This window comes from Pristiophorus japonicus, chromosome 1 (genome assembly GCF_044704955.1).
Source record: "Pristiophorus japonicus isolate sPriJap1 chromosome 1, sPriJap1.hap1, whole genome shotgun sequence".
Taxonomy (NCBI): domain Eukaryota; kingdom Metazoa; phylum Chordata; class Chondrichthyes; family Pristiophoridae; genus Pristiophorus; species Pristiophorus japonicus.
Window position 1 is genome coordinate 191,906,663 of NC_091977.1, and position 22,320 is coordinate 191,928,982.

General features: G+C 43.1%; 2 protein-coding genes across 4 annotated transcripts in view; one reads left to right on the forward strand and one right to left on the reverse strand.

The window, feature by feature from the left end:
* The window catches only part of LOC139267389 (protein mab-21-like 3), a 100,853-nt gene that overhangs the window by 76,560 nt on the left and 1,973 nt on the right, over window positions 1–22,320 (forward strand). The gene's annotated exons all lie outside the window — the stretch shown is intronic.
* Window positions 1–22,320, reverse strand: part of fam151b (family with sequence similarity 151 member B) — a 38,953-nt gene that overhangs the window by 2,395 nt on the left and 14,238 nt on the right. For 2 of the 3 annotated variants that reach the window (XM_070885691.1, XM_070885683.1), the window contains exons 2-5: window positions 15,288–15,413; window positions 4,463–4,628; window positions 3,005–3,222; window positions 129–264 (exon numbers count right to left, since the gene is read on the reverse strand). In XM_070885691.1, the coding sequence (XP_070741792.1) occupies window positions 129–264; window positions 3,005–3,222; window positions 4,463–4,628; window positions 15,288–15,413 (646 nt within the window). Of the gene's footprint in view, window positions 1–128; window positions 265–3,004; window positions 3,223–4,462; window positions 4,629–15,287; window positions 15,414–18,894; window positions 18,992–22,320 lie in introns of those variants that run through there. The other variant, XM_070885699.1, reaches the window with a different exon arrangement.

The window sequence follows — 22,320 nt, forward strand, 5'->3', positions numbered from 1 at the left end:
ATCTGTAAAGAGCAAAGGCATGGTCAAGGGCTCAGTTGACTGCAGCCCAGGGCAGTTTTAAAGCAAAACGAGCCATCTGCTGAAAGAAGAAACATCTAGAATTTACTTCATCTGAAGAATCCTTTTACCTTTCTGACTGCTCCAGCAACCAATGCAGCTGTGGCCAGGATGGTCGAACCAGTGTTGCTCTCACTGGGAATGTTACTGGCTGGCAGAGTGTCTGACAAATTTGCTCCATCTCCTTTACCATCTCCCAGGTGTAGCCTGTATGCAAAGATAAGACCATTTTTAAATCACTTGTATGTTTTCCACAAGATGATTTGGGAAATGTAACGTAATTACAGAATTTTGTGAAAAATCACGACAGGGCACAGAAGTAGGGCCTCAGCGGGGAAAAGTGTCACACTGTAATTATACCCTCCCACCAGTAGTTGTGCTGCAGCACATCGATTGGAGGGTGGGGGGGGGGTATAATTCTAGCATGATAGATTTACATAGCCAGTTTCCATTATAAATGTGGACATAGGAATTTATAATGGTAAATTGGTCCAAACATGGATAAAAGAGCTGAATCCCAGAGGTGAGGCAAGAATGACATCAAGCCAGCACTTGACCGAGTGTGGCATCCAGGAGCCCTAGTAAAACTGAAGTCAATGGGAATCAGGGGGAAAACTCTCCACTGGCTGGAGTCATACCTAGCACAAAGGAAGATGGTGTGGTGGTTGGAGGTCAATCATCACAACCCCAGGACATCACTGTAGGAGTTCCTCAGGGCAGAGTCCTAGGCCAAACCATCTTCAGCTGCTTCATCAATAACCTTCCCTCCATCATAAGGTCAGAAGTGGGGATATTCGCTGATGACTGCACAGTGTTCAGTGCCATTCACAATTCCTCTGATAATGGAGCAGTCCATGCCCGCATGCAGCAAGACCTGGACGACATTCAGGCCTGGGCTAACAAGTGACAAGTAACATTCGCGCCACATAAGTGCCAGGCAATGACTATTTCCAACAAGCGAGAGTCTAACCTCCGTCCCTTGACATTCAACCATCGCCGAAACCCTGAATCCCCTACCATCAGTATTGACCATAAACTTAACTGGACCAGCCACTTAAATACTGAGGCAACAAGAGCAGGTCAAAGGCTGGGTATTCTGCAGCAAGCGTCTCACCTCTTGACTCCCCAAAGCCTTTCCACCATCTACAAGGCAAAAGTCAGAAGTGTGATGGAATACTCTCCACTTTCCTGGATGAGTGCAGCTCCAACATTCTGGAAGCTCGACACCATCCCGAACATAGAAACATAGAAAATAGGTGCAGGAGTAGGCCATTCGGCCCTTCGAGCCATTCAATAAGATCATGACTAATCATTCCCTCAGTACCCCTTTCCTGTTTTCTCTCCATACCCCTTAATCCCTTTAGCCGTAAGGGCCATATCTAACTCCCTCTTGAATATATCCAATGAACTGGCATCATTTCTGCGGTAGAGAATTCCACAGGTGAACAACTCTCTGAGTGAAGAAGTTTCTCCTCATCTCAGTCCTAAATGGCCTACCCCTTATCCTAAGACTGTGTCCCCTGGTTCTGGACTTCCCCATCATCTGGAACATTCCTCCCGCATCTAACCTGTCCAATCCCGTCAGAATCTTATAAGTTTCTATGAGATCCCCTCTCATCCTTCTAAACTCCAGTGTATAAAGGCCCAGTTGATCCAGTCTCTCCTCATATGTCAGTCCAGCCATCCCGGGAATCAGACTGGTGAACTTTCGCAGCACTCCCTCAATAGCAAGAACGTCCTTCCTCAGATTAGGAAACCAAAACTGAACACAATATTCCAGGTGAGGCCTCACCAAGGCCCTGTACAACTGCAGTAAGACCTCCCTGCTCCTATACTCAAATCCCCTAGCTATGAAGGCCAAAATGCCATTTGCCTTCTTCAATGCCTGCTGTACCTGCATGCCAACTTTCAATGACTGATGAACCATGACACCCAAGTCTTGTTGCACCTCCCCCTTTCCTAATCTGCCGCCATTCAGATAATATTCTGCCTTCAAGTTTTTGCCCACAAAGTGGATAACCTCACAATTATCCACATTATACTGCATCTGCCATGCATTTGCCCACTCACCTAACCTGTCCAAGTCACCCTGCAGCCTTTTAGCGTCCTCCTCACAGCTCACACCGCACCCAGTTTAGTATCATCTGCAAACTTAGAGATATTACACTCAATTCCTTCATCTAAATCATTAATGTATATTGTAAAGAGCTGGGGTCCCAGCACTGAGCCCTGTGGCACTCCACTTGTCACAAAGCAGCCTACTTGACTGCCACCCCATCCACTACCTTAAACATTCACTCCCTCCACCATCAGCATACCATGGCTGCAGTGTGTACCATCTACAAGATGCACTGCAGCAACACTCCAAGGCTTTTTCGGCAACACCTCCAAAACCTGCAACCCCTACCTCCTAGAAGGACAAGTGCAGCAGGCGCATGGGAACATCACCGCCTCCAAGTTCCCCTCCAAGTTACACACCATCCTGACTTGGAAGTATATTGCCGTTCCTTCATCATTGCTGGGTCAAAATCCTGGAATCCCTCCCTAACAGTCCTGTGGGAATACCTTCACCACACTTCTGACCTTATGATGGAGGGGAGGCCATTGATGAAGCAGCTGAAGATGATTGAGCCTAGGACACTGCCCTAAGGAACTCCTGCAGTGATGTCCTGGGGCTGTGATGATTGACCTCCAACGACCACAACCATCTTCCTTTGTGCTAAGTATGACTCCAGCTAGTAGAGAGTTTCCTCTTAGCTTGTCAACTGTCGAGTTTCGCTTCTGCTGGATTATGTATAAATACATTGCCACGACTGCTGTAAAGTTGAGAGACTTTGGGACTTGAATTCAGGTTGCCGAACACTCTCCCCTGCATGCTTATATTAAAGAATTCTCGTATCGTGGACTATAAGTGACTTGGAGTGGTGTCTTTTCCCACAACACTTACCATTATTTGTTTGGTCAACCAACTCATTGGTTGTCCATCCCAGAGACAGTGTTACATCTGATAAGTATGAAGTCACTGTGTGTAAAAATTCATTTGCAATCCTTGCAGTACTGCTTCCATTTGGTCCAGGAAGAATATCTGCATTGATCCAAACCGGTCGTGCAAAAAGATCCTTCATTGATACTAATATTTTCATAGAGGGTTCCACAGCTAATAAACTACAAAGACAAAGAATTTAATTTGAATACAAATGAAGTAATTTCACCAGACATAGCAGCTGTTCACAATAATGCCACAAATTCTGACATAACACACACTGCTCATGGTTCCTTCCAGGAAATAAAAATGAAGGAGAACGCGCCTTCCTTCCATAACAAGAGAAATCAAGCAACTAAAAATCTGGAGAAGCCTGGAAAAATAAGTTTTTTCTTACTGACCTCAGGACCTATTCACACTACTTCCCTATAGGAAATACTTAAGCAGTGGCCTTGATGGGACAGGACAGCTACACTAGTAAGCAATGCTAAAAAAGTTTTAAGTTTGAAAAAATCAATTTAAAAAAAACTTAATTAAAGACTTGGATTCATATTGTGCCTTTCACGACCACCGGACATCTCAAAGCGCTTTGCAGCCAATGAAGTACTTTTTGGCGTGTAGTCACTGTTGTAATGTGGGAAGCGCGGCAGCCAATTTGTGCACAAGCAAGCTCCCACAAAATGTAACGATATTGACCAGATAATCTGTTTTTGTTATGTTGATTGATGGATTTGTTTTTGGCCAGGATATCAGGGATAACTCCCATGCTCTTCTTCGAAATAGTGCCATGGGATCTTTTACGTCCACTTGAGAGAGCAGATGGGCCCTTGGTTGAACACCTCATCCGAAAGATGGCACCTCCGACAGTGCGGCACTCCCTCAGCACTGCACTGGAGTGTCAGCTTACATTTTTTTTGTGCTCAAATCCCTGGAGTGGGACTTGAACCCACAACCTTCTGACTCAGAGGCGAGGGTGCTATCCACTGAGCCGCAGGTGATACTTATGCCATGGAACAATGACTTGTTTTAGGAAATAAGGGCTTACTATTGACTGATCATCACTAACCACAATGGACTAAAAATGCAGAACCTGCTGGTCTGTTCTGCCTCATTGTTCCAAATTTAGTGGCCCTGCGTTGTCTTTTTTCGTCTATTGGTACATTTATCATCTATAAGTTTTATTATCCTGAATAGAAAATACAATTTGAAAATGCCTTTTTTTTTAAGAAATCAGGTTTACACAAGTAATATTAATTGATCACAACACAAGTGTTTTCAATATAAATACAGTTCAACATCATCTTGAGTAAACATGGCCTTTCAAAGCAGTCTTCTGCTAAATTGGATGGAAGAGTACTAATCAATAAGTTATTGTCAAAAAGCAATTGTTTGTAAAAAGTATAAATGTTTTAGTGGTTGTACCTTTTAAAATCCAATTTGATGCCTTTATCTGATTGCAGCACCTCATTCAACCAATTATGCAATGTGTTGTCACTGTCAGTTTCAGGAGGATGGGCCATGATTGGCTGTTCTCCATGTGACCCGTGGCTCCCAAAATTAACATCTGCTTCAATCATATGTGCATCACCTGTGTGTGAATTTAAAAACAATGTATCAATTAGTAGTGGATGCCCAGTACTGATTGCAAGGCACAAATCTCATCAATACATTTAAGCAACATCATGAACATACATCTTATAAGTCTGCCACAGAGACCTCTACAGCAGTCCAGGATGTTGCTTGCCAGTGTTACAAGGACTGCCATTGTTCCATTATTCTGTCTGGAACAATGAACCCATGAGATTTGTAAGGTGTTTAAATTGTGAGAATTTATAATTATGAATTAAAATACTAGATGAGATTCCTGTCTGATAATAACCCTGTGCATTTGTTTTTTAATTAAAATAAACTGCAGTATTGGTGGATTGAATCTGTTTTCTTTTTGCCAGCTCTGATTACTGTGATGGATATTAACTGCCAGTTCACCTTGTGATGGCAGAATCAATGTACATTCATCAAGCTGAAGCTGATTAACATATAAGTCATAACATTGCACTACAATCATTCTGTTATATTTAGTAAAAACAAATTGCAAGATAATTTCCAGGTACACTAACATAGATTTCCTGAAGTGGGACAAGTGGGGCTATGCTAACATTATAATAGCAATGCTTAAATTGTTAGTAAAGTGTAAGTTTGAAATAGACGCTGTAGATAGTAATGGTTCTTCACTGAGGTATGCTGGGATACTTGACCACAGGTATCTTTAGAGACAGCTAGCTTATTGAGAAGCTTGGGAAAATTACTCATTATTATGTTCAGAACAAGAAGATAAGGAAAATGAAGGCCAGGCAGGGTGCCATGAGAACAGGAGGCCCAGGCTAGGAGTTAAGATAACGGAGACACCTGCTGGACTTGAATAACTCCATTGATGGGGTATAAGTGTTGAAACAGTGTGTACTGATTTATGACTGTCGCAAAACAGCCCAAATTACAGTGACTTGTGTAGTGTAAAAGTATGCTTCAAAATCTGTATTGTTGAGTGTGGTATCTCAGGCAGCTGAGGATCACTCCCTTGCATGTGCTTGAATAAACTCTTTACTTGCTGGACTCAGTAGATTCAAGAGTGGTTTATTTTTACCACAACAATTGGTGTTGTCGGCAGGATCCCCGGGACCCCAACAACCGGTACTGAATCGAGCACTGACATCAAAGAACGGCTGAGTAAGTTTACTTTATCATCCACTAGGTAGGGAGGTCGGCGTTCAGGTCAGGAAGTTGTCGGGCCAATTTGAGAATCAGAACCAGGATACGGCTCTACAGCAACTAAAGAACAACCGTTAGGTAGAAATAAGTTGTGGCTCCTTGGATATAGATTGCTCTCATGGGGGAAAGTCCCTTGGTACAGATTGCTCTCGAGGATATGTTGTGTCTTGGGTATAGATTGCTCTCAAGGGTGAAAGTCCCTTGGGTATAGATTGCTCTCAAGGATAAAGTTGTACCTTGGGTATAGATGGCTCTCAATGGTAGAGTAGGTGAAAAGTTTTCAGTTTGTATGAAAGTGTGTGTTTGTGTGGAAGTTTTCCTGACTGAATGTTTGGGGAGTTACAGAATATTTCATTTGTCTGAAAGCCTGTCTTTTAAAAGGAAAGCAGTGTGTCTGTATGTTAGTTTTAGCCCTGCCCACCTTTTCGGCCAGAGAGCTGAAAGTTTTTTTTAACCCTTTGTAATGTACTGAATCTGGGAAGGTTATGAAAGTATGAATAAATTGAGTGTTAAATTGTTCATTATGGACCTAGAATTGAATCAGATTGTAAGTTAGAAACGTGGGTGCGGATTTATTTTGATTATGATTTACGGAGTCATGAAATGCACCAAAGTCGGGTTATTTAAAGATAAAACTTTAGCCTTGAAGTTACAGTTGCTAAAAAAAATGATTAATTGAATGTTTTAATTGGAGTACAGGAAAAAATTGTGATTGTCTTGTGTAGTTTAAATTAAAATGTGTGGTGTCATTTTAAAACAATTCGAATCGTAACAGCACCGTCAATTCAATTTGGTTATTTGCAAGCAAATCAATTTGAACATTATAAAAGCACCATCTTCTTTAGTGTCCTTTTTTTTAAAAAGCGTCCCTTTTCTTTATAAAAAAAGCCTGCATAAATTTCTCGGAGCTACAAGCTAAAAGAAACTCCCCTCTCTTTTTCCTTTTGTGTAGAATGTATGTGATATTTGTTAAATACAAAAACTAATGTTTCTCCAGTTATATTCAGTATTTTTACAATCAATTGGAAAGGCATCGGAAGAAAGAAGGATATGGAAACTGATGTAACTTACTGCGTTATTTTGTTTTATTTAATTTAATTAATAACATATCGGCTATGAAAAAAAATATTGGTCTGAATTTGATTGGAATTTTTGAGATTGCGGCTACTCTGAAATTCTGGTTATTTCAAAGTGTGAATGTCTCTAGTTCCGGACATGAGACTGTCACAAAAGAAAAATGAATGAAGACACCCTACGTTGATAATGATTTTTGCTAAGAAAAAAAAGAAATAAAAGTTGCTGTTTGGTTGTTTGGAACATATTATTTTAAATTACGTGAAAGCTTTTAGAGATTTAAATAAAAGATTGGCCGTATTTGAATTGGAATTTTGAGACATGCCGTTTTCTCTGATGACAGAAATGTAGTTTGCGAGAGACAAGTTAAGATATGGAAGTAGCCTTGGAAATTATGATCACTTGAATTGCGAGAGCTTGTGTTAAAGACACTTTAAAAATTATCGCTTATTTCTGAAATTGGAATTAATGTGTAAAATTGGGAGAGGAAGTTCGGAAGGTAAAAGCTTTATAAAGAATGGACCAAGTGGGAACGTTTGAAAGAAGTTAACCCGTTTCGCTGACATGTGTTTTTATATTGGACATCATTATGATTTGACAAATTAACTCTTTGGGCTCGGAAGCTACACTTAAAATAATGAAATGGATTCGGGCACAATGTAGCTGGTTATAAAAATTTTTTTTTTTTAAGTGTTAATAACTTGGATCAAGTTAGAACATTTGATCTATGTTTTCTACCTTTAATATTGTATTGGACAGTACGGCTACTCCAGAGCTCATGAGATATAAATAGCAATTAATGGGATGCCCCACTTAAGATGCAAGATAGAAACAAGGAAAAGTACACCACCAAATGGGAATTTTTCAAACATTTTAGTGAAAGTCAGGAAAGTGTAGTAAACTGATAGCTGTCTCTGGAGACATTTGGGTCCTTGTCTATGAACTTTTTAAGAAAACTGAATTTGATAGCAAGGCCAGTACCCAAGACATTGGGAACATGCAGTGGAAGATGAGCAAAGATCGCCAAACAATCTTTTGATAAGATCACCTGAAAGCCCAATATGGCTTGTATGGGATGATATTGTGACACTGGTGTAAGAGAGCAGATGGGATTTGTAGTATATGAAGCAATTAGCGTGTGAATTTGCACTGAAGAATGGGTCTCCGATATGCTGAGTTACTTGACAATAGCAAGATATGAATTGTTTAATGTGGCTCAGGAAGTGAGACAATCTTTAATGCATTGGCACATACTCCATCGAGAAATGATCTAATTAATGAAACAATCAGAAGAGAGTTAAATACACTGATACCTGTTGGAGGGATTGAAATTTGTATCAGAAAAATTATTAAAATATAAGTTTATAAAAAAAAATTGAAGGCTAGGGAGAAATAAATTTAGTAAGAATTATCCACAATAGATGGATACGAGTAAAAGAGATCTGGAGAATCTTTTAAGTCCATGTTTGGTTGTTTAGATGTTAAACCAGCTTTCTTTACAATGTCTGTTTTCTTTGTCTGCATCATTGTCGCTCAAAATGTATGTTCTTAGTCGACGTACTAGTGATTGTGAGACTGAATAATAACTTTAACTGTAATTGTGTTTTGTAGGTAACAGAGTGTGGGAAAAGCCAGTATGAATCCAGCATGAGATGGTTTTAGTGGTGCCTCCTTTACCTTGCTTTACGGGTCTAACGGGACCTGTCTCAAAACCCACGTTCAAGTGAAACCAACAGTAAATGGGGTACTTGGGTGTAAGATGCACAATTATGTGGCACAATATTTTAGCACACCCTTAGGTTCGTATTATTTCCCACGCTCTGGTAGTTCGGCAACTTATAATGATAGTGTATTTGATAAATATATACCCATGTAGCAAGACTTTGATGCAAAAGCCAAAATCATACCAACATTCAGAAAGGACAAAGTTAGTGTAATGAAGCATATGGATATCGGAGGCAATGAATTGATTTGGGTATACTGCTAATCCAGATTAAGAGGGCTAGCAAATATCATGATAAAATGAGTCGTCGGAAATAATTCCTTCACCTTAAGTAAGCAACATTGAGGAGACCCCAGGCAGGGCAAAATTAGGAAAGAACTCAAGAAACAGAGGATACCCCAGGCGGGGCAGAAGTGGAACACCGGAACTGTGAATCGAATTTGAGTAAGGGGTCAGAGGTTACTCCTCGCCCATGGTGGAATGGTACATTAAATATCGACGGCACCCCGGAAAGGGTGGCCTGGGTGGCGATAAAAAGGGCCCTTGCAACTATCAGAAGGTTCATCAAACAGAGCCGTCAAACCATCACAAGGGGAAGGGTACAGGTGAGTCTGGACACAGGGGTGGCTAGAGTGCTGAAGGACACTGCAAGTAACCGGGCCACAGCGGAAAGAATGCAGTATAACTGGTGGGAAGTAGGGAGGGTGGCAGCGGCCGTTGCGTCTATAGTGGTCCTGTTGGTCAGCTCCTATATATGTTGCTACCAGAGACTGATGGTATCACAGGTGATTCAGATGGTAATGCTGGCTAATTAAGGGTATGCTCCAGTATCTACCGCAACTAAGAACCCCCACCCCACCCCGGAAGGGGAAGTTGGAAAATGTATATGATGATTTTGCTATCTAAAGGGATGGCAGTTCTAGTACCAGCCTAGGTCATTAGGATTTCGGTGAAGCCGTAAGGTAACTTTAAAGTCAAATCAGAGGATCTGAAATCCACTGAACATCAGAAGGATCGCTGGAGTAATTGGTGGGTAGAGAATCATGGGGGTGTCCCGCCCCGGTCAGGGGCCTGACCAGGGGTCCAAAAGGATGGACTGAAGTGGGAAAGTGGAGCTAGGTTAACATTATAATAGCAAAGCTTGAATTGTTAGTAAAGTGTATTTTTGAAATAAATGCTATAGACAGTAATGGTTCTTCACCAAGGCATGCTGGGATACTTGACCACACGTATCATTAGAGACAGTTAGCTTATTTAGAAGCTTGGGAAAATTACTCATTGTTATGTTCAGAACAAGAAGATAAGGAAAATGAAGGCCAGGCAGGGTGCCATGGGAACAGGAGGCCCAGCCGAGAACGAGTTAACTAACTAACAGAAAACAGAGAGTCGGGATAAATGGATCATTTTCTGGTTGGCAAACAGTGACTAGTGGGGTGCCGTAGGGATCGGTGCTGGGGCCTCAACTATTTACAATCTATATTAATGACTTGGATGAAGAGACCGAGTGTAATGTAGCCAGGTTTGCTGATGATACAAAGATGGGTGGGAAAGCAAATTGTGAGGAGTACACAAAAGAGGAGAAATTTCTTCTCTCAGAGGGTTGTAAATCTGTGGAATTCGCTGCCTCAGAGAGCTGAGGAAGCTGGGACATTGAATAAATTTAAGACAGAAATAGACAGTTTCTTAAACGATAAGGAGACAAAGGGTTATGGGGAGTGGGCGGGGAAGTGGAGCTGAGTCCATGATCAGATCAGCCTTGATCTTATTGAATGGCGGAACAGGCTCGAGGGGCCGTACGGCCTACTCCTGTTCCTAGTTCTTATGTTATCTGCAAAGGGATATAGGCAGGTCAATTGTGTGGGCAAAAATTTGGCAGATGGAGTATAATGTGGGAAAATGTGAGGTTATCGACTTTGGCAGAAAAAATAGAAAAGCAAATTATAATGGAGAAAAATTGCAAAGTGCTGCAGTACAGAGGGACCTGGGGGTCCTTGTAGAAACACAAAAGTGAGTATGCAAGTACAGCAACTAATCAGGAAGGCAAATGGAATGTTGGCCTTTATTGCAAGGGGGATAGAGTATAAAAGCAGAGAAGTCCTGCTACAACTGTATAAGATATTGGTGAGGCCATACCTCGAGTACTGCGTACAGTTTTGGTCTCCGTATTTAAGGAAGGATAGATTTGCATTGGAGGCTGTTCAGAGAAGGTTCACTAGGTTGATTCCGGAGATGAGGGGGTTGACTTATGAAGGTAGGTTGGGCCTATACTCATTGGAGTTCAGAAGAATGAGAGGTGATCTTATCGAAACATATAAGATAATGAGGGGGCTCGACAAGGTGGATGCAGAGAGGATATTTCCACTCAAAGGGGAAATGAAAACTAGGGGGCATAGTCTCAGAATAAGGGGCCGCCCATTTAAAACTGAGATGAGGAGGAATTTCTTCTTTCAGAGGGTTGTAAATCTGTGGAATTCTCTACCCCAGAGAACTGTGCAGGCTGGGTCATTGAATATATTTAAGGTGGAAATAGAGATTTTTGAGCGATAAGGGAACAAAGGGTTATGGGGAGCGGGCAGGGAAGTGGAGCTGAGTCCAGGATCAGATCAGCCATGATCTTATTAAATGGTGGAGCAAACGAGGGGCCAAATAGCCTATTCCTGCTCCTATTTCTTATGTTCTTATGTTAAGATAACAGAGACAACTACTGGACCTGAATAACTCCATTGATAGGGTATAAGTGGTGAAACAGTGTGTATTGGTTTATGACTGTCGCGAAACAGTCCAAATTACAGTAACTTGTGTATTATACAAGTATGCTGCAAACTCTATTGTTGAGTGTGGTATCTCAGGCAACTGAGCATCACACCCTTGCATGAGCTTGAATAAACTCTTTACTTGCTGGACTCAGTAGACTCTACAGTGATTTATTTTTATCACAACATTTCCCATTTAAGATTTTTCAAAAACTGTATTATAGTCATCAGGAAAATCTTCATTTTGTTTTTTTGAAGTAGTGGAAACCTGCTCTCTCTAATTTATAACCAACATATTTCTGAGTACTATGCCAAACAAATAGCATCTATATTATTGAGCAACTTTTTTAAAAAAGGAGAGAGAAAACAGGGCATTTGGAAAGAGGTGACATGATAGGTCCAAGTCAGCATGGATTTGTGAAAGGGAAATCATGCTTGACAAATCTTCTGGAATTTTTTGAGGATGTTTCCAGTAGAGTGGATAAGGGAGAACCAGTTGATGTGGTATATTTGGACTTTCAGAAGGCTTTCGACAAGGTCCCACACAAGAGATTAATGTGCAAAGTTAAAGCACATGGGATTGGGGATAGTGTGCTGACATGGATTGAGAACTGGTTGTCAAACAGGAAGCAAAGAGTAGGAGTAAATGGGTACTTTTCAGAATGGCAGGCAGTGACTAGTGGGGTACCGCAAGGTTCTGTGCTGGGGCCCCAGCTGCTTACATTGTACATTAATGATTTAGACGAGGGGATTAAATGTAGTATCTCCAAATTTGCGGATGACACTAAGTTGGGTGGCAGTGTGAGCTGCGAGGAGGATGCTATGAGGCTGCAGAGTGACTTGGATAGGTTAGGTGAGTGGGCAAATGCATGGCAGATGAAGTATAATGTGGATAAATGTGAGGTTATCCACTTTGGTGGTAAAAACAGAGAGACAGATTATTATCTGAATGGTGACAAATTAGGAAAAGGGGAGGTGCAACGAGACCTTGGTGTCATGGTACATCAGTCATTGAAGGTTGGCATGCAGGTACAGCAAGCAGTTAAGAAAGCAAATGGCATGTTGGCCTTCATAGCGAGGGGATTTGAGTACAGGGGCAGGGAGGTGTTACTACAGTTGTACAGGGCCTTGGTGAGGCTACACCTGGAGTATTGTGTACAGTTTTGGTCTCCTAACTTGAAGAAGGACATTCTTGCTATTGAGGGAGTGCAGCGAAGGTTCACCAGACTGATTCCCAGGATGGCGGGACTGACATATCAAGAAAGACTGGATCAACTGGGCTTGTATTCACTGGAGTTCAGAAGAATGAGAGGGGATCTCATAGAAATGTTTAAAATTCTGACAGGTTTAGACAGGTTAGATGCAGGAAGAATGTTCCCAATGTTGGAGAAGTCCAGAACCAGGGGTCACAGTCTAAGGATAAGGGGTAAGCCATTTAGGACCGAGATGAGGAGAAACTTCTTCACCCAGAGAGTGGTGAACCTGTGGAATTCTCTACCACAGAAAGTTGTTGAGGCCAATTCACTAAATATATTCAAGAAGGAGTTAGATGTAGTCCTTACTACTAGGGGGATCAAGGGGTATGGCGAGAAAGCAGGAATCGGGTACTGAAGTTGCATGTTCAGCCATGAACTCATTGAATGGCGGTGCAGGCTCAAAGGGCCGAATGGCCTACTCCTGCACCTATTTTCTATGTTTCTATATTTCTAACTCAAAATATTTAATTTGCTTTCCACCAACAAGGACTTACAGAAAGAATGATAGATTAATGTTGTGGTATATGTACTGCAGTGTAAATGAAGGTGTGCAGATTTCTCCAGTGTTTTTGTTAGCAGGATACATAACCAATTGTTACAAAGGTTCACACACAGGCTTGGTCAAATCAGTATGCCCTATGGGGCACAACGGACATGATCTTTGCAGCGCAACAGCTGCAGGAAAAATGCAGGGAGCAGCACCAACCCTTATACATGGCCTTCTTCGACACAAAGGCCTTTGACACTGCCAACCACGAGGGTCTATGGAGCGTTCTCCTCCGTTTCGGATGCCCCCAAAAGTTCGTCAACATCCTTCGCCTGCTCCATGACGACATGCAGGCCGTGACCCTTACCAACGGATCCATTACAGACCCAATCCACGTCCGGACCGGGGTCGAACAGGGCTGCGTCATCACCCCAACCCTCTTCTCTATCTTCCTCGCTGCCATACTCCACCTCACAGTCAACAAGCTCCCCGCTGGAGTGGAACTGAACTACAGAACCAGTGAGAAGCTGTTCAACCTTCGCCGTCTCTAGGCCAGGACCAAGACCACTCCAACCTCTGTCGTTGAGCTACAGTACACGAACGATGCCTGCGTCTGCACATTCAGAGGCTGAACTTCAGGACATAGTCGACGTATTTCCTGAGGCATACGAAAGCATAGCCTTACACTAAACATCCGTAAGGCAAAGGTCCTCCACCAGCCTGTCCTCGCCGCACAGCACTGACCCTCCAGTCATCAAGATCCACGGCGCGGCCCTGGACAACGTGGACCATTTCCCATATCTCGGGAGCCTCTTATCAACAAAAGCAAACATTGATAAGGAGATTCAACATCGTCTCCAGTGCGCCAGCGCAGCCTTCGGCCGCCTTCGGAAAAGAGTGTTCGAAGACCAGGCCCTCAAATCTACCACCAAGCTCATGGTCTACAGGGCTGTAGTAATACCCGCCCTCCTGTATGGCTCAGAGACATGGATCATGTACAGTAGACACCTCAAGTCGCTGGAGAAATAACACCAACGATGCCTCCGCAAGATCCCACAAATCCCCTGGGAGCACAGGCACACCAACATTAGTGACCTCGACCAGGCCAACATCCCCAGCATCGCCACATTGTTCACATGCCAGACACGAGACTCCCAAAGCAGGCATTCTACTTGGAACTCCTTCACGGCAAACGAGCCAAAGGTGGACAGAGGAAATGTTACAAGGACACCCTCAAAACCTCCCTGATAAAGTGCAACATCCCCACCGATACCTGGGAGTCCCTGGCCAAAGACCGCCCTAAGTGGAGGAAGTGCATCCGGGAGGGCGCTGAGCGCCTCGAGTCTCATTGCCGAGTGCATGCAGAAATCAAGCGCAGGCAGCGGAAAGAACGTGTGGCAAACCTGTCCCACCCTCCCTTACCCTCAACGACTGTCTGTCCCACCTGTGGCAGGGACTGTGGCTCACATATTGGACTGCTCAGCCACCTAAGGACTCATTCTAAGAATGGAAGCAAGTCTTCCTCGATTCCAAGGGACTGCCTATGATGATGATGAAATCTAGTAATCAGATCAGTTGTATTTATCTAAATACCAAGTCAGCCCATCTGTATTGCTGTTGTAACTTCCTTACACATATTTCACCAACAGTAAGTGTATTTCTCACATACAATAGTCTGAAAATAGCCGTGAAAGCATATTAAATTGGGCCAAAAAATATTTCTTTGAACATTTTATAATTGATACCGTAATAAGGTATTCCCCTCTGACAGGGAATCATGCCCTAAAACTGTTCTGTTTTAACTTTTTGTTGTATGAAAAGACAGATTGTCAGTTCAATGCAAATATTAAGATCTTACATTTTTTAGTGATTGTTCTTGAAGTCAACATCTAAATTCAAGTTTGATTTTTATTGATCCATCTACTCCCTGACTTTCTCCTATTTACATGATATAGCCACAGCTGTTATCAATCTCAATTGCCACACCACCAGGAAGATTCATGAGTATCTCGAGCAGACTATCTCTTGGCTAAAGGGTGCTGGAACCAATGTTGCCCAGCTGAGACCAGCACAGCAAAGAATTAAACCTGACTGGTACACCATGCAGAGTCTTTATTCTCTGCACTAGAAGAATTACTTTAATCACCAAAATACTGTTTCTGTGGGTGTGTGTGTGTTAGTATCTTACTCTTCAACGCTTCTTTCATTTGTGCTTTTCTGTTGGCGGCATGATACCAGATGATTTCCACAGCATCTTTTGAATGGATTCTTCTTTGGTTATGGAAGTACTCCACTGCATTTACTCCACCACCACCTAACCAACATAATAGCTTTATTTTAGCATATAACAAAGTAATTAGAAAGAATAAACATTTGCATTTATCTTTCACGCCCCCAGGACATCCCAAAATGCTTCTTCACAGAGTAAAAAGAACAACACTAGGAGAATCAAGGGGCGGTGAGGTTTTTTTTCCTCACAAAAGAGCATTATTAGAAAAGAGAATGCTTTGCCACAGGTGGCTATTGAGGGCACAGACTAAAATATAATTTTAAAAGGAAATTGAGTAAGTGATTAAAAAAGAATATAAAAACATACTTGGGAGGTTAGAGAAATGGGATTAAAGTAAATAGCTACAGTTGAAGAGCGAGCACTGGAACAGAGGCAAAAGACTCCTTCTGTTGGAATTTCTATGAAATACAGGGGAGAGGAACAGTGCTCAAAACCAGCTGCACAAATTAAGCACCAAAATAACTTTAGACAGCCCCAAAGCCCAGTGGCAGGGATATTGTTGACACGGCAGTTTGTCAGTAAATTCCAATATACTTATTTTTATTAAATGATCAGAATTCTCACTCTGTGAGTGTCTGAAATGGTCATAGAGGCACCTGTCTAATCGTACATGATCAGTAACTCTAACCTGTGAAACTTGACTCTCTCCCACCTCGAGCCTCTGAACCGTGGTCTATCTGGCCATGCCTCAATTATTTACACACTGGCACAGGTCGTTCAAAAGTAATAATGCAGGAAGAGGGTTACTATGACAGTAATTCAGTGATGTGCAACTGTGGTGATGAGCCCCAAGTGATGGTCCATCTGCTCCACTGCCAGCTTCTGTCTGAGTCCTGTAATGCAACTAACATTGCCAAACACAATGGTAATGCCAAGGCCCCAAAGGCCATAAAAAAGCCAATCAGCACAACAACTTACATTTATATAGCCCCTTTAACATAGTAAAACGTCCCAAGGAGCTTCACAGGAACATTATCAAACAAAATTTGACAGAGCGATATTACCGCACATGACCAAAAGCAAGGACAAAAAGGTAGGTTTTAAGGACCTTCTCAGACAGAGGCGGAGAGGTTTCAGGAGGAAATTCCAGAGTTTAGGGCCTTTGCAGCTGAATGCTCGGCCACCAATGGTGATGCGATTACAATTGGGGATGTGCAAGAAGCCAGAGTTGAAGGAGCGCAGAGATGTTGGAGGATTGTTGGAGGTTACAGCGATAGGGAGAGGTGAGGCCAGGGAGGGATTTGACATCAAGGATGAGTGTTTTAAATTCAAGGCGTTACCGGACCGGGAGCCAATGTAGAAAAGCAAGCACAGGGGTGATGAGTTTGATGCGAGTTAGGCTACGGATGGTAGAGTTTTGGATGAGCTCAAGTTTATGTAGGGTGGAAGATGCACAAAAGATTAGTATGCAGGTACAGCAAGTGATCAGGAAGGCCAATGGAATCTTGGCCTTTATTGCAAAGAGTATAAAAGCAGGGAATCTTGCTACAGTTATACAGGATATTGGTGAGGCCACACCTGGAAAACTGCGAGCAGTTTTGGTTTCCATATTTACGAAAGGATATACTTGCTTTGGAGGCAGTTCAAAGGAAGTTCACAAGGTTGATTCCAGAGATGAGGGGGTTGACTTATGAGGAAAGGTTGAGTAGGTTGGGCTTTTACTCATTGGAGTTCAGAAGATTGAGAGGTGATCTTATCGAAACGTATCAAATTATGAGGGGGTTTGACAAGGTGGATGCAGGGAAGATGCTTTCACTGATAGGGGAGATTAGAACTAGAGGGCATGATCTTAGAATAAGGGGCCGCCCATTTAAAACAGATGAGGAGAAATGTCTTCTCTTAGAGGGTGTGGATCTGTGGAATTCGCTGCCTCAGAATGCTGTGGAAGCTGGGACATTGAATAAATTTAAGACAGAAATAGACAGTTTCTTAAGCGTTAAGGGAATAAGGGGTTATGGAGAGTGGGCAGGGAAGTGGACCTGAGTCCATGATCGGATCAGCCATGATTGTATTAAATAGTGGAGCAGGCTCAAGGGTCTGTATGGCCTACTCCTGTTCCTATTTCTTATGTTCTTATGGGAGGCCAGCCAGGAAAGCATTGGAATAGTCAAGTCGGGAGGTAACAAAGACAAGGATGAGGGTTTCGGCAGCAGATGAGCTAATGCAGGGCTGGTGCCAGGCGATATTAAAGAGGTGGAAGTAAGCGATCCACCTCTGAAATGGAGCAGATATGTGGTTGGAAGCTCATTTCAGGGTCAAATAAGACACAAGTTTTGAACAATCTGGTTCAGCCTCAGACAGTTGCCAGCGAGAGAGATGGAGTCGGTGGAAGGGAACGGAGTTTGTGGCCGGGGACTGAAAACAATGGGTTTGGTCTTCCCAATATTTAATTGGAGGAAATTTCTGCTCACCCAGTATTGGATTTTGGACAAGCAGTGTGACAAATCAGAGACAATGGAGGGGTCGAGAGAAATGGTGGTGAGGTAGAGCTGGGTATCCACAGCATACATGTGGAAACTGATGATGTCACTGAGGGGCAGCATGTAGATGCAAATAGGATGGGGTGAAAGATAGATTCTTGGGCGACACCAGAGGTAATGATGCGGAATTGGGAAGAAAAGCCATTGCAGATGATTCTCTAGCTACGACAGGATAGATAATAATGGACCAGGCGAGTGCAGTGGCATTGTAAGAGGATGATGTGACCAACCATGACAAAGGCTGCAGACTGGTGGAGAAGGAAGAGGAGGGATTTGATAAGGACTCTTTCAGTACTGTAACAGGGCAGAAACCTGATTAGAGGGATTCAAACATAGAGTTCTGGGAGAGATGGACACACAGATTTGGAAGGAGACAACCTGTTCAAGGCATTCGGAGAGGAAAACACTGGGGTTCATTTCTAGAGAGATAGAATTGAAAAGCATGGCATTTATCTTAAACTGTAAACAATCTTACTTAGACCACACTTGGAGTATACAGTTCTGGTCTCCATATTATAAAGATATCGAGGCACTGGAGAAGGTGCAAAAATATTTACAACGATGATACCAGAACTGAGAGGTTATATCTATAGGAAAGATTGAACAGACTGGGGCTCTTATCACCAGAAAATAGAAGGCTAAGAATTTTAGAGGTATTTCAGATTAAGAAAGTGTTTGATAGGGTAGACGTGGAGAAGATGTTTCCACCTGTGAGACTACAGCTGGGGGCAGGACGGGAGGAAGCCCCAGTGGAGCATTATCACCGCGATAGACAAGATGGGTCTAAAAGCCAGTTTCTGCAAATTACAGTCTGTGTAAATAGCCGATGGGAATGAGGAATTAAAAGCTTTGGTGAAAGAACATTTCTGTGTCAAGAGTATAAATCCCCGTGCGTGAGAGGCCCGCGCACGGCGCCGCGGGAGGGGAGCTGCTCTGGGAAACACGACATGCAGCGCGGCCCAACACGCCTGGTAATGATCAGACGGAGATGGGAGAGGACGCTGGTTCCCCTGGTGACTGGTTACCTGGCAAGCGGTCTCCCATCATGGACCGGCCGTCACTCGCCCGGGGGCGGAGCCATCCCAGCCTGCCACTGCTGCACTCCCCACACAAAGCAACAGGCAACCTGGGACTGCTGTACTCCCCATACAGTGCAACAGGCAACCTGGGACTGCTGCACTCCCCACACAAAACAGGCAACCTGGGACTGCTGCACTCCCCACACAAAGCAACAGGCAACTTGGGACTGCTGCACTCCCCACACAAAGCAAACATGCAACCTGGGACTGCTGCACTCCCCACACAAAGCAACAGGCAACCTGGGACTGCTGCACTCCCCACACACTGCAACAGGCAACCTGGGACTGCTGCACTCCCCACACACTGCAACAGGCAACCTGGGACTGCTGCACTCCCCCACACAGTGCAACAGGCAACCTGGGACTGCTGCACCCCCCACACACTGCAACAGGCAACCTGGGACTGCTGCACTCCCCACACACTGCAACAGGCAACCTGGGACTGCTGCACTCCCCCACACAGTGCAACAGGCAACCTGGGACTGCTGCACCCCCCACACACTGCAACTGGCAACCTGGGACGGCTGCAACCCCCACACACTGCAACAGGCAACCTGGGACTGCTGCATCCCCCACACTCTGCAACAGGCAACTTGGGACTGCTGCACTCTGTGGAAATGTATTTTTATCTAAGCTGATACCATACGGTATTTGTGTGCCCCTTGCAATATATATCAAAATGGAGTCCTGGTCTTTCCTGCATTTTAGCAGTCAGCTTGCATAAACAGCTAAACCTGGTTTGAGATGGCTGATGGCCATCAGACAGCTAGGAGACAAGTCATGCTGAGACAAGTACCCCCCCCCCCCCCATGGTGCTCTCCTATTGTCTACACGACAAGAGTTCCATGTCACCCCACCTTTCCTATGTACTCAAACCACCAGCCACTATCTCTTGTAGAGACCTCATCCTTTTGATGTAAACGATAAACTGACCAGGAAATTGAACAATCCTGACACAATACAAGACAGGTGATAGCCCATTACCTCATTCTCATGGAGTAATGGCCGGCTGGCCAACTGATAACCCTGACAAAAGGAAATATCTGTAAACCATGTCAGGACCAGGATATAGTAATTAACTCTTTATCTGTATTCACTGACTGTGAGACAGAGCAATACACAGGGAGAGGCCATAACTTGGGTTTTACTGTATAAATATCTTGTGAAACTGTACCATTTCGGAGGTGTTCACTTAGCCCTTGACTGAGTGTGACCTACCCCTTGCTAGCAAGCGAATTAAAGAAACTTCTGCCGGAGCTGTAAGTGTCGGAGTCATTCTTTTCGGAGGTCGAGATTTCGACAGTTACTTCTTGGAGGTTCCACCGAGATGCATAGTCTCTGTCCTGTGAGTAAAACGGATACAGGCATAGTGCCTCTCCAGTGAAAGGCTTCAGTGGCCAAACAAGGTGAGCCTTTTGCTCACAAGAGGTTTCTTCACTGTTGAATCGCATATGTAATCTGTTGTCCACAGGGGAGGTACTGCAATCTACAAGACTCGGCATTTAAAAGCTAAAGGTATTTTTTATAACTATTTCTTTCTCAGCTCGCCAGCAGAAGAGAACAGGTTCTGGAAAAATCTCGAAACAGCCCGGGGAAGGTTTCAGTAGGTAAGGGAGCGCTAGTCGATCGAAAAGGGTTCCTGGTTCTTATGTGATAAGATTTTTATTGTTTTTAATTTGGAAGGGGTTCTTATGTGATAAGAGTAGAGAAAAAAAAAAGAAAGCGCTAATCGATCGAAGGTTCTTATGTGATAAGATTTTTATTGTTTTTAATTTGGAAGGGGTTCTTATGTGATAAGAGTAGAGAAAAAAAAAGAAAGCGCAATCGATCAAAGGTTCTTATGTGATAAGAGTTTGGGTATGGAACCATAAGTTTTATCAGTTTTTTTATTAGGATAGGTTAAGGACTCGGTCTGTAGTGGCGTGCAACGCAGACTGAGAATATTGTTTGTTGTCCTTGTTATACTGTTGTGTGCAATACCGTTGTGAGAGATTGCCATTAGAGAAACGGGAAGAGTCACTAGGGAAAATTGTGATTCGGAAAAAAAACCACAAGGATTGATTAAGAAAAGAAACAGTAACTGATTGATCAACTACGGTTGGTTTGTGCCAACATATCTCACACACCCAGACTGAGCCCGAATTAAGAGCCTTTTCAGGCCACGTAATGGCCAGGAGAAGTGGGCGTAGAGAACTCGGTTGGCCGAAAGGATTGTGAGATCAGAAACTGGAAAATCTTAATCATCCAGAATGGGTGCCGGAGCAAGTTAAAACACCACAAAAGGCACACCAGCCTATGTCATGCTCCAGAATTGTGGTCAGTCTTCAATTGACCAAAGAAACAAAAACGGTAAAGTGGACTAAGGGTGAAAATAGGCCATTTCCACCCGATGGTTCATTTAATTTAGAGAGAACAACATGTCTAGAGGAGTGTCTTATAAACAGAGATCCAGGCAGAAGAGGGAAAAAAAATGGAAAGTAATAGAAAAGGCCTGGGTTCCGATTCTTCAAGCCCATGTAAAATTAACAGAGGAAGTAAATCAAATGTAAAAAAAAAGAGAACCTGAAAGTGACTTATGGATTCAAAAAAAAATAAAGCTAGCAAAAAAAAATCTTTATTGAATGGAGAGAGACTTTTGTGAATGTCTTGTCTTTGAATGAGAGTGCGTGAATATCTTGTCTTTGAATGAGAGTGCTTCTGTGTTTCTTCCTTGTGTCTGGAAACCTGTTTGGAAAGGTTGTGGAGCTGCCTGTTTGTTTTAGCTCCACCCACTTTTTCAAACAAAGTGACGTTTTTTAACCCTTCATAGTGTTGTCCTGCATGTGGGAAGTTTAAGACATTTTAAGTTAGAAGCGCAGGTGTGGATTTATTGGGATGAGAGGTTACGGAGCTAGGAAATGCACAAAGGATAGGTTTGTTGAGACATGGTCCCGGTGGTTAAAAGTTGTCATGTCTTTTTTTTTAAAAAGCCTTTGTGGGTCTCTCGAGGTGCAGGCTGGGGGAGTACACTCTCATTGTCCTTGGTGTAAAATCTTGGTACAAAAGCTTCTAGCTCAGTAAGAGGATTTGTTTTTGATAAAGAGTGGCATTACAATAGTTGAATTGGGATTTTGAGATATTTCAGGTGATCTCCTTGATCAACATTTTGAGTGCATTGGAAAAATCTTGGGTTTGGAAGCCTTTTAATTATAAAACAAGTACTTTACATTCTGTGATCTGTGAATCACTATAAGCATAAATGAGAAGTCCGTGTAACACACCGATTCTTCCGGTTCAGAAGCCCAATAGTGACAAATGGAAGTTTGTCCAAGACCTACGAGCTGTGAATGAATCTACCATATTCTCACAATGCTTGAAGAAGGATTTGGAATG